Raw genomic sequence first — 11494 nt, forward strand, 5'->3', positions numbered from 1 at the left:
TAAATGACATAAATTATCAGATTATGTAAATAAGTGAAAAGAAATTACGGTCAATACGTACTAAAGTAATAACCATCCTTGACGTAAAATTTTACAACTTAAACTATTTATGTAAATAATAAGTGAAAGTTTCCTTTCTTTTTTAAGTAACTGTACCTTTCGAATACCTAACGGCTACGACAAACTATTTTTATATTTAAAATATATATATATAGCAGCTTAGAATTAATGTCGAAAACAAGTAGAGAAACATTTCATGTGTCTTATACAAAACATATACACATTCATGTCCCTATTAGCCATTTAGATACACAATTATTGAGCCCTAAACCCCACAAAATTTCAGTTTTCTAAACTAAAATATTTAGCTAGATGGATATAGAGACAGGTAACTTCAAACCACTAGCTACATGCTCGAAAATAAAAGTATAAAATATAGATCTTCACCGACATTCTCGTAGTCTATAACTATTTCCTAATTTTCATGTTATTCCTTTCTTCCTTCCGCAAAGTCTTTTTGCTCTTGATTTTAGTACAATGTGTAATTATAATGATTAGACTTATATTTCACAAATTAATTAGTATATCAAACATAGTCTATCCCACAATCCTACTCATATAGATATGGTATAAAATTAGCTAGAAATGTATTTAATGATGAATAAATAAATAAAAAAGTAGGGGAAATTAGGATTTTCTTCTAGACAAATTGTTGTTACCATGTGAGAGGATTGTGAGGAGTGAGCTGGACATTGTACAAATTGGGAATATATAAATACACCCACCCAATACACATATATTATGCTAATTTGGGTGGACCATTAAATGGATTTTAAAAAATAAAAATAAGTTAAAGAAAAGTTTTTTTATATTTTAATATTTCATATATTTCTTGAAAAAGATTGATTAAATTAGGAGGCAAAAGGTGCTCTATGAGGAATGCCTTTTCGTCGCCTAGAATTAGAGGTATGAGTTGGAGGATGCGTGCCTTTGTGCGTTTCTTGTTGTCTTTCTTTACGCAATCTTTCTTCTTCCTCTTCCTTATTCTTCCTCATTCCTTCAACCTGACATTTTTATCATGATGATCACATCATACATTTCCCTTTTGCAAATGTAACGTATATACATTTTCTTAAGATACATTATATGAGACAAACAAATGCGAATTTGAATATAGATGATTCAGTGATTCTACCATACATATAACTAAACAGTGTATCCTAAAACTGATTCCTCATTTTCAATTGGACAAATAAATTAGAAGACATTATATAGTAATAATTATGAAAATATGCATAAACCAATGTTGTAAAGTACTTGTGTTATCGATTGACTCCACATTGGCTTATATAGCGAAATGTGTGCATTCAGAAAAAAGTTTAGGTGAACGAACCTTGCAACCCAAGGAACAGAAGCGAAAGGGATCAAGAAGGGTTCTGCAACATGTCTCACAGAAGTAGGATATGGATTTTGGGTTGGAGGAGGCGGCGCCATGAGAGGAATTCTTAGGCTGAGGTCTCTCATTTAAGAAGAGAACCCTCGCGCTGTTGATGACATAAGTTTGCACTCCTCTTATGTCCAATGCATTCTCTATCTCGGATACTCTCACCACATCGTGATACGACGATCTTCTTATCTGTCTCCGTGCCAATGATCGATAAAGAATTGAGTTGAGTGAAAAGTGATATAAATATGCAATGTGTGTTGAGAAGAAGGTGGACCTGAAGGACGGGATGGTCAATGTGGAAGGAGGAGCGGCAGTAGAAGCAAAACGCAGCGTTTTGACAGGAGAGGCAGAACATGTTGCACTCATTCCGCGGCATCTCGCGGTGCTGAGGACAAATGCTGAAGAAGTGTGTTCTTAAGAGAGCTTCCAGCCATTTTGGCTCCTCCATTAATCTATGTCCTGTTTTATTTTTCTAAGAAATAAGAATTACAATATGCAAAAAGAAAAGATCGAGACAAAATCTTATGAACAATGTAATAAATAACAAAGAACATGCTCTTGCCATTGGCATTTACCTTTATGAAGATGATCAGTAGAGAGAGGGAAGGAGGAAGAGAGACAGGGTACTAGATGATTTGATTTTAGGAAAAGGAGATTTTAAGGGTAAGAGAGCAAGGGAAATATAAATTTTATTTTATTGTTGGTAAATGAAGATTTTATGTTGTTGACAAAAGAAAAAACAAAAAAAAAAAAAAGAGAAGATTTTATGTTTTTTCTTCTTATTAGGGATTGGTAGATATCTTTTCATATATTAGTTATTAAATATTTATTGTTAATTATTGAGGAGAGGAAGAATATGATATACAATTAGATATGATGTTTGGTTAAGGTTGATTCCCAAACATTTTATTGGGCCATTGGGTTTTGAGTCTTATGACAAGAGTGGATAATTTTCATTTCTTTTCATAAGAATGCTACAAGTGTAAAGACACAGATCAAATTTGTTCCAACTTGAACTTTTACAATTACACAACCAAATTATCTTGGCAAAGCATGATGTAATTATTTTTAATTAAAAAATGAAAATTAATATTTTTCATCACTTTTCTTACAAAAAATATGAAAGAAATCTTATTAGATAAAGTTGGGTTTTGAAAGTTAGTCATTAACAAGATTTTGACATGTGTCAAGTTATCAATCTCAGATTTTGACAAGTGTAAAAGTTAATATTTAAAAGAAAAAATTTGATTATAACAAAAATAAAATATTTTGTTTAAAAAAATATTAATAAAGTAAAATGATAATTATCAAAAATTACAGAATTTATTAAAAAATACAAAGGTTTTTAAAATAATTATAAGGAGATTATATATATATATCATAAAATTCGAAATTATAATATTATTTACTTATTTTTAGTTTTTAGTTATTAATTCTACAAAAAAAAATAGAAAAAGTGATTAAGGAAAATATACAGTTAATTATTAATTTAAAATTTTGTAAATACCTACTTCTATATAAACATAGATCGTCTCATATTAAATCATTTATTCAAAAACACTGCTTTCAGTTTTGTTTAATTGGAAAAAAAAATTTATTGGGAAGGTAAATTTTTCTTATTTTTTAAACCAAAATTTTCTTCTACTTTTTACTTTTTCAGTCGGGAATAGGTAAGATTAATATATTGACCAAAAAAAAATAAATATATGCGTTTTCAAACACAAGTTTACAACAAACATAGATAGATAGATTAGAAAAATATAAATTGTTGTTGATAGATCCATAGGAGCTCAAAGACTGTGACACTCTGGTTTGCGGAAATGTTTAAAAGAATTGATTTGGTCACATATGTCACCAAAATGCACTTATTTTTCCGGTCAAAGGTCCTGAGAGAACTTCATGATGGGTGATCTTCGTGGAAGTGATTGTCAAAACTGTGCGGTGAGGACAAAAACACAGGAAAATATCATCTGTTGATTTGTAGGGTCGGTAAACAAGTTTTTAAAGCCTCCCAAATGTAACAAACCGGCCATCAAATATAGGTGGGTCCACAGGCCGAGAATAGATGTAGGACCCACTTAAAAGGTGGGCCCATGAACTGAGAGTGGACATGGGCTCACTAAGCAAGGTGGCGGTTGAGGTGTTACAGAGATAGAGGCTACATCATGGTGTGTTAAAGATACTTCTATACGAATACATTAATGTGGAGAATGTTGGACGCAAGGTTATCTCCCCAAGGGAGGAAGGCGGAGCCAATGTTCTCTAAGAGGTTGGACGCAAGGTTCTATCCATAAGGGATGAGGGCGGAGCCGAGGTTTTCTCCATAGTGGTCATACATTATTGTGATGATACATCATTAATTAGTATATTATGTAATATATTTTTTATTCAAAATGTTTTTGAGCCAATAATTTTAGTAATTAAAAAACTATGCAGAAGTGAAAGTAAAATAGTTGGCTTAATGTGTTCATATAGACATTTTCTAGGTGGTGATAAATAATATATTTGTCACATAAAGTATATTTAGGTATAAAAAATACACTTTTAATAGTAACACACATAAAAAAATTGTGAATGGATATAAATCAGTGTATTATAACAAAAATAAAATTTATAAATAACATACAACAAATTTTAATATATTTTTATTTAATTTAATTTAATTTATAAAACTTTAAAGCCGCACATCGGGCGGGTCCTAGTTATATACTAAAGTAAAATATATATTTGATTTATAGTGCATAAAAATATCAAATCACATTTAATATTTAAATTCATTTTAAAAGATTTAAGCCAAGAAAATAAATTTTATATAAGTGTAAATCGTGAAAAAAATATCAGCTTAATTCAGCCAGATTCAAGTATTTATCGGGTTTTTTTTCTAAAATCAAATGACACGTAGAAAACCCGTGTACATGACCGTAATCACTAGGTCCAACACTCCAACACTAGCATCAAAATGTGGTATATCACATGTGATCATTCTCCATGACAAACTTTTCCCAGCTCCTAATGTTAGAACATGATGCTCTACACTACCACGAGAAGTGGACTCGGTCATGCACAATACTTTGAGTTGTTTGTCAATTGGATCATACCCTAAACAGCTTTTCTATACACGAAAACCCTTTTTCACTTTTGGTAAGGTTAAGAACTGTCCTGTGCTGGGGTTACATATCAATTGCTCAGGACACTCCGTTGCACCATAACTCCATTGAGTATTACCGTATACCAAGCCCCGAACAGGACGACATTTGTCGGAGGGACAATTCATTGGGAAGCTCGAATGAAAATTGGCGGTTATAGTAGTAGGACACGACAGTTTTTGAGGCTGTGGCAATGAGAAGAAGAACGTATTGGGTTCTAATTGACAAGTGATCAAAATCTTCGGGTGAGACGAAAAAGATATGGTGAAGAAGGATTCAGTGAAATCTGGAGTGCGGAATGTGGAATCCCATAGCTTCGATACGCAACTAAATCTCGCTATAGACTTTACCAGGCAGTTTCAAGAGTATCTTGATAACAAGATCGAATGGGATGTTTTCTATATCCAAACATGCTTTGCTTAAACCCAAAGTCTCATAGAGGAACCAAATCACTCACTTTAAAGACTAGGATTGAGTTTTGGTTTATAAATATTCTAACCTAACTCAACTATGTATATGTACTCACAGTTTGATTAGGATTGTGTTTGGTTTGATGTAGTTCAATTCGGTGTAGTTAACAATTTTTTTTTAGTTTAACTTCTTTCTCTACATATAACTTCCAAATAAACTTTTCTACCAAAAAAAAAAAAAAATTCCACATTAACTTCAAGAATACTTAGTTCATCACAAAAAAAAAAGTATGAGAAAAGAGTTAAGAAAAGATAAATTCTTCTTCTTTTTCTTTCAGCCAAAAAAAAGAGAGAGGCAAATTCCTCTCTTTTGTTTGTTCATTTTTTGAGTTTCTTTTCTTAGTGAAAAAAAACGAATAGGTGTATGTATTTTATATGTTGATTCATCAAATAAATGATAGTTTGAAGAAAATTATATACATGGTTGTAATTATATACTATATCTCTTCTGACATGAAAGCTAAGTTTGGCCATGTACGTATGAGTTTGGATATTAAATTGCCTGAATATTCAGATGTACTTTTTTTTGTTATAATTTTAACTCTCTTTTTATTTTACTATTATTTTTATTGTTCTCTAGCTTGAGAAAGTGACGCGATACTGAAGGCCAACATGTGCAGTAATGGTTGCATCGACCTTACGTCAATTCCCCGAATGGCTAAAAATACCATTATCGCTTTATCAAATATTCTATTTGGGCAGTTATGGTATTTATTAAAAGGGTAACAAACTTACGCATGAATCTAATTCCTAATCAGTAACGAAACTCGAAACCACTTTTATGGTGTCAAAGGGGTTCAATCCGTTGCAATAGATCCCGCATCATCTAAGGACCAAACCGATGAATTTTTTTCGTTCTTTTGAGTTTTATTAACTAAAGAGATTTGTAGAAGCATTCACTCTTTCCTTGTATGTACGGGGGATGTGGTTGGAGACTACTTGCCTTTTCGGAGCTCTTATCCACTTCAAATCTTCATTTCAAGTTCTATGATCGGTTGATGTACTACCAGAAAATTAGTATTTATCTTGTTTTGTTTTTTTTAAAAAATAGGCTAAATGCGTCAAAATCAAAATATTTTATAGTTTATTTTTTTACCTTTGAGGTTTTAAACTCATTTGACCAATAGTAGTTTAATATTCTAGATGTAGTTATGTTAGGGAAACTTCAGTTTTACATAGTTAAGTAGAACAAATAATGTTAACTACTCCTTCACTCACTCTGGTTTTTATTAATTGTTGTTCTAGATTTTTTCACATAAATTAACAAAATGAATAAATATTCTATTATACCCTTGTTTGACTATTAAAATTTTAAAATATTTAACTTTATTTATTTAATAAAGGGAAAATGAAATAATTTCTGTTAAAAATTACATTGGAAAATGAAAAACGATAACTAAATCAAAACAAAAAATTAAGCCTAAAACGACTAATAATAGAAAACCGAGGGAGTATGAAACAAAAGAAAACAGCTAAAACATCTTACTATAAGATTCTTATCAAACAAAAATGAAATGAGTATTTTGTATTTATGTGTAACATGTGGGTTTTGAACCCAAAAGGATATCCGGCTCACCAAATTTAATTTCCAGATCAGATGCACAAACTTTTTTATATAATTCACATAACTTTTCCAACCTTTTCATATAGTTATTTAGTTAAATATTATTTTCATAAACGATCTTTTAAGCATTTTCAGTTAGAGAAATTTTATTCTAGTCATTATATATTTCAAATTATTGTAAATTTTGATTAAAAAGACTCCCAAAGTGGTGTTTTCATTGTATGGTATATATATACCAAATAAGGTTGAACCAATAGCATTGACTTAACGACTTGACATTCTAAAATATATTACTTCCTAGTGTCTTTTTCTCTCTCAATCTTTTTTTTTCTCTCTCTCCCTCGCCCTACAATCACAAGATAGGAAAAAAAAAAATTGATCCATAGAAGAGTCGTCTTAATGAAGAACACGTCAGTTGTTCATCTGGTGATTCTGTGTCTCATTGTGTCATGTACCAATGGAGAAACCAAACCTGAAAGAAGCAACTCCGATGGATCCGAGTCTTGGGGATACGTCGAAGTTAGACCAAGTAACGTTCTTTATCTCTCACTCTTCTACCCAATTTTCAAGATTTTACTTGGTATATAGTAAGATATGACTAAATGGGTTTTGTTTTTGACTCTGTTTTTTTTTTTTTCTAAATCAAAACATAGAAGCACACATGTTTTGGTGGCATTATAAAAGTCCATATAGAGTTGAAGATCCTTCCAAACCATGGCCTATCATCCTCTGGCTCCAGGGTGGACCTGTAAGTTTATATTTGTGGGTGTATCTACTTTTATGTAACACGTTGTTCTCATCTCATTCGTCTTTTTATACATTAGGAATATTTTTGTTTAGTGATCATTATTTGATGAAAACAGGGAGCTTCAGGGGTTGGAATAGGGAATTTTCAGGAGGTTGGTCCATTAGACACATTTCTCAATCCCAGAAACTCAACTTGGTTGAAGAAAGCCGACCTCTTGTTTGTGGTACGTATTTATTTTCTTTTTCATTTTTATTTTCATTGCCAACAATATTATTCTTCTTCTTTGATATAGAATAAAAGAAAACTGTAATTTAAAAAGTATATAATTAATTGGTACTGTTGCGTAATATCTAATTTGATCAGTCTTTAAGCTTACTCACGTATGTTGAATTTAATCATTTTATTTTAATTGAAAAAAATAAAGGATAGTCCAGTTGGGGCAGGGTACAGTTTCGTGGAGGAGAATCAAAAGGAATTGTATGTGAAAAGTGATGAAGAAGCAGCAGAGGATTTGACCAAACTGTTGCAACAACTCTTCAACAAAAACCAGACTTTAAACCAAAGCCCTCTCTTCATTGTTGCTGAATCTTATGGTGGCAAAATCGCAGTTAAGCTCGGTTTATCGGTTTTTGAATCGGTTAAATCTGGCAAGTTGAAGCTTCATCTAGGAGGTAAAGAGATATTTTATTTATTTTTGTTTGAATAAAATGAAATTAATAATGTAAGATACATAATGTGTGAATAGGAGTGGTTTTGGGAGATAGTTGGATATCCCCTGAAGATTTTGTGGTGAGTTTGAGTTTCATCAATTTTGTTACTTGTTACTTGTTATAGTAAATAATGGTAACTCAATTATATATTTGAGATTATAATGAAATTAAACATTATTTAATTAAACTAATGGTTACAGTTTTCATGGGGACCTCTTCTCAAGTATGTCTCTAGGCTTGATGACAATGGCTTGGATCTCTCAAACAGGTCTTTCTCGTTACAAAAATCTTATTTTTCCAAAATAAATACGTAAAAATTAATTAATTATCTCTCTAATCCATAGATATGTTACTGTTGTTGGAACAGCCTAGCCGAAAAGATTAGAAAACAAATAAAGATTGGTGACTACGTTGGAGCCACGCTAACGTGGATGGATCTTGAATCCTTGATTAGCAACAAATCCAATTCCGTCGTAATTATTTCTCCCTTTTTAATTTTTATATTCTTTTTACTGTTTTACACTATGAGGATTTGAGTGATAAAGTGAAACAATTTACACGTTGGTTGAATTGTAGGATTTTTACAATTTTCTATTGGATTCTGGTATGGACCCTGTCTCACTTACAACGAGTTTAGAAACCAAAAAACAAAATAGAATTAAAAAGTATTCGAGCTACTTAAATGGTTTGAGAAGTTTGAGTGACGTAGAAGAAGAGGAAGGAGATCTTAACACATTAATGAATGGCGTTATTAAGAAGAAGCTCAAGATCATTCCCAAAGACCTCATGTAAGTATGACTACTTCTCTTAATCGTTAATTTAATCCTTTTTTAGTTCTTAAGTGTGGTGTTATTATATCATATATGTGTTTTACAAAATTAACAGATGGGGGAACAATTCGAATGACGTGTTTGCAGCGATGTATGCTGCTTTTATGAAACCCGTAATCGAAGACGTAACCATTCTTCTTCTATTATTGAATAATTTTATTTAAATCAGTTTCAATTATTTGAACGTTAGATATGATATTTTATATAATAATTTTTGGCAGGTCGATGAGCTTCTTGCCAAGGGGATAAATGTGACCATCTATAATGGTCAAGTAAGACCATCATTATCTATATATTTATTTAACTGATATGAAAAATATGAGAAATCATTTGCATTTGCAAAAAGAAACTGTTTATTATTGAAACAAATTGACATGTGGTTTATACTCACGCAGCTTGATGTTATCTGCTCAACAAGTGGAACTGAAGCATGGGTTCACAAGCTCAAGTAAGACCAATATTCCAAAAAAAAAAAAATACTTAAAATCGGGTAACATTAAGCTAGGGAATAATGTTAGATAACTCAACCAATGTTGTTGGTGCTATTATTATTATTTTTTAAAGTTGATGGTGATTTTGATGATAATAATGATGGATGTGTGAAGGTGGGGAGGGCTAGAAGAATTCAAGAATATGGAAAGAAAGCCATTATACTGCGAAAGTGACAAAGCAACAAGAGGCTTTACCAAATCATACAAAAATCTCCATTTCTATTGGATTCTTGGTGCTGGTCATTTTGTAAGTACACACACTTCTCATTATTATCCTTTAGTAACTTCTCTTCTTTCATATTATGTCATAGAGATATTTCTTGCTAAACTTGATTTGGTCAGCCATCACAAAAAAAAAAAATTAAAAAGAATATTATATATACAGTTAGTTCATATTTATTGAATAACGTGAGAGATACGTGATGCATCTATTAAACGATAGCACAAGTCTCTTTTGTAGTTTTGTGTCCGTTTCATGCTTTCTCTCTGTCTTTTTTATTCTTTTTATATCAAAACGATTTGTCGACTCTGTCTCTTTAATGCTTTTAACAATGTCTGAAATCTTTTATAACCTTTTTTTTTCCTTTATCAAAAATTTTATACTTCTGTCTTTTTTTGTTTCATCAGATATTCAATAGTGGTTTAAAAATAGAACTTCCTTCTCTTTTACACGCAACATTAATTATATATATGGTAAAATAATTTGGAAAAAAAATAATATGTCGAATGTTTTTGTGGTAAAAAAAAACAGGTACCAGTAGATGAGCCATGTGTTGCATTAAACATGGTTGGAGAGATAACCAAGTCACCACAACTTTGACCACGCTTTCTTCCACAACTTCCACATCACAACATGATGCCGACGTCTTTCACATCTGATTGATTTTATAACTCAAAACGTTAAAAGCTAATAAAAGAGTCAACAGTGAAACTACTACACATGCTTTGTTTTTTTTTCGAGAAAATTCCCCAAAAAAACACTAATTATTTAATATTTGCCAAAAAAAAAACATGAACTTATTTCATTGCCAAAAAAATACGCAGATTATTTTTTAGTTGATAAAAAATATACGAACTATTATTTTTTTCTATTTTCTCCTCCTCTCCGTTACGACGGTTAACGGTATTGTGACGGCGTTACTATTTTTGTAAAAAGTTCCAGAAAAAAACACAAACTATTTATTTTTTGCTAGAAAAATACATGAATTTTTTTTTTCTTTGCCTGAAAAATACATAATTTTTCATTTCTTATTTTTCCACTAACAATGTTAGAGATCATAACTTTCTCTATTCTCTTGAACTTCATACAAGTTTTCACTACTATTTATTATAACTAAATTCAAGAACAAAAATACATAATTAGGTTAATCGATTTCCAAATTTCTCAATTAGTATTGTTTTTGCATAAATAAATGGTGAATCTGGTTAGGTTACAAGAGTTGATGTCCCACAAAATGGCTATAATTTACAATCTCGATCAAGTTTGCGTACGTACACCAGTCCATTTAATGATTTACACTGGCTATAAGCATCATTAAAGGTACCAAACTAAAAAGATGAATATTTTTTGAAATGTATACAAAGGTGGAGATATCATAAAATTTTAAAGAAGTGTTGATGAAGTTTCAAAATTTGTAAAGTCAGTATAAATCCAAAAACAACACTAATTGAGAAATTTGGAAATCGATTAATCTAATTGTGTATTTTTGTTCTTGAATTTAGTTATCCTAAATAGTAGTGAAAACTTGAATGAAGTTCAAGAGAGTAGAGAAAGTTATGGGTTATGATCTCTAACATTGTTAATGGAAAAATCAAAAATGAAATTTATATATTTTTAGACAAAAAAAAATTCATATATTTTTCTGGCAAAAAATAAATAGTTTATGTTTTTTTCTGGAACTTTTTTTAAAAATAGTAACGCTGTCACAATACCGTTAATGGTTGTAACGGAGACGGAAAAAGATAATAGTTCGTGTATTTTTTATCAACCAAAAAATAGTCTGCGTATTTTTCTGGCAACGAAAAAAGTTCATGTTTTTTTCTAGCAAATATTAAATAGTTGATGTTTTTTTGGAATTTTTCCCTTTT

The 11494-nt window shown here is 30.7% G+C and overlaps 2 protein-coding genes across 5 annotated transcripts; one reads left to right on the plus strand and one right to left on the minus strand.

Annotated features, from left to right (window-relative positions):
- Positions 1-635: 635 nt before the first annotated feature.
- LOC147943939 (protein RGF1 INDUCIBLE TRANSCRIPTION FACTOR 1-like) lies at positions 636-2160 on the minus strand. 4 transcript variants are annotated; one of them, XM_087450218.1, is made up of 4 exons: positions 2023-2160; positions 1722-1906; positions 1394-1636; positions 636-1064 (listed from the first exon to the last, which is right to left on the minus strand). In XM_087450218.1, the coding sequence occupies exons 2-4, from the start codon at positions 1893-1895 to the stop codon at positions 912-914; spliced, it is 570 nt and encodes a 189-aa protein (XP_087306344.1). In that variant the 5' UTR covers positions 1896-1906; positions 2023-2160; the 3' UTR covers positions 636-911. The 4 variants fall into 4 exon arrangements, with proteins under 4 accessions (XP_087306344.1, XP_087306345.1, XP_087306342.1 ...); XM_087450219.1 differs by having other exon boundaries at positions 1722-1919; positions 2023-2157; XM_087450216.1 differs by having other exon boundaries at positions 1394-1906.
- Positions 2161-6887: 4727 nt separating this feature from the next.
- Positions 6888-10622, plus strand: LOC104786932 (serine carboxypeptidase-like 51). The gene is made up of 13 exons (XM_010512410.3): positions 6888-7156; positions 7281-7375; positions 7491-7598; positions 7800-8046; positions 8121-8164; positions 8286-8353; positions 8453-8558; positions 8662-8873; positions 8971-9040; positions 9137-9187; positions 9311-9363; positions 9521-9653; positions 10158-10622. The coding sequence occupies exons 1-13, from the start codon at positions 7027-7029 to the stop codon at positions 10224-10226; spliced, it is 1386 nt and encodes a 461-aa protein (XP_010510712.1). The 5' UTR covers positions 6888-7026; the 3' UTR covers positions 10227-10622.
- The last annotated feature ends 872 nt before the right edge of the window (positions 10623-11494 follow it).

Source organism: Camelina sativa, chromosome 5, assembly GCF_030686135.1.
Source record: "Camelina sativa cultivar CO46 ecotype springtype chromosome 5, ASM3068613v1".
NCBI classification, from domain to species: Eukaryota; Viridiplantae; Streptophyta; class Magnoliopsida; order Brassicales; family Brassicaceae; genus Camelina; species Camelina sativa.

Excerpts from the sequence above, each read along its gene's own strand:
- LOC147943939 (XM_087450216.1), bottom strand. The coding sequence starts at position 1,813 with ATGAGTGCAACATGTTCTGCCTCTCCTGTCAAAACGCTGCGTTTTGCT. Across the intron at positions 1,065-1,393 it reads TCTGTTCCTTGGGTTGCAAG|GTTGAAGGAATGAGGAAGAA; the intron begins GTTCGTTCACCT and ends TAAAAATGTCAG.
- LOC104786932 (XM_010512410.3), top strand. The coding sequence starts at position 7,027 with ATGAAGAACACGTCAGTTGTTCATCTGGTGATTCTGTGTCTCATTGTG. Across the intron at positions 9,041-9,136 it reads TGAAACCCGTAATCGAAGAC|GTCGATGAGCTTCTTGCCAA; the intron begins GTAACCATTCTT and ends AATTTTTGGCAG. Across the intron at positions 9,654-10,157 it reads TTCTTGGTGCTGGTCATTTT|GTACCAGTAGATGAGCCATG; the intron begins GTAAGTACACAC and ends AAAAAAAAACAG.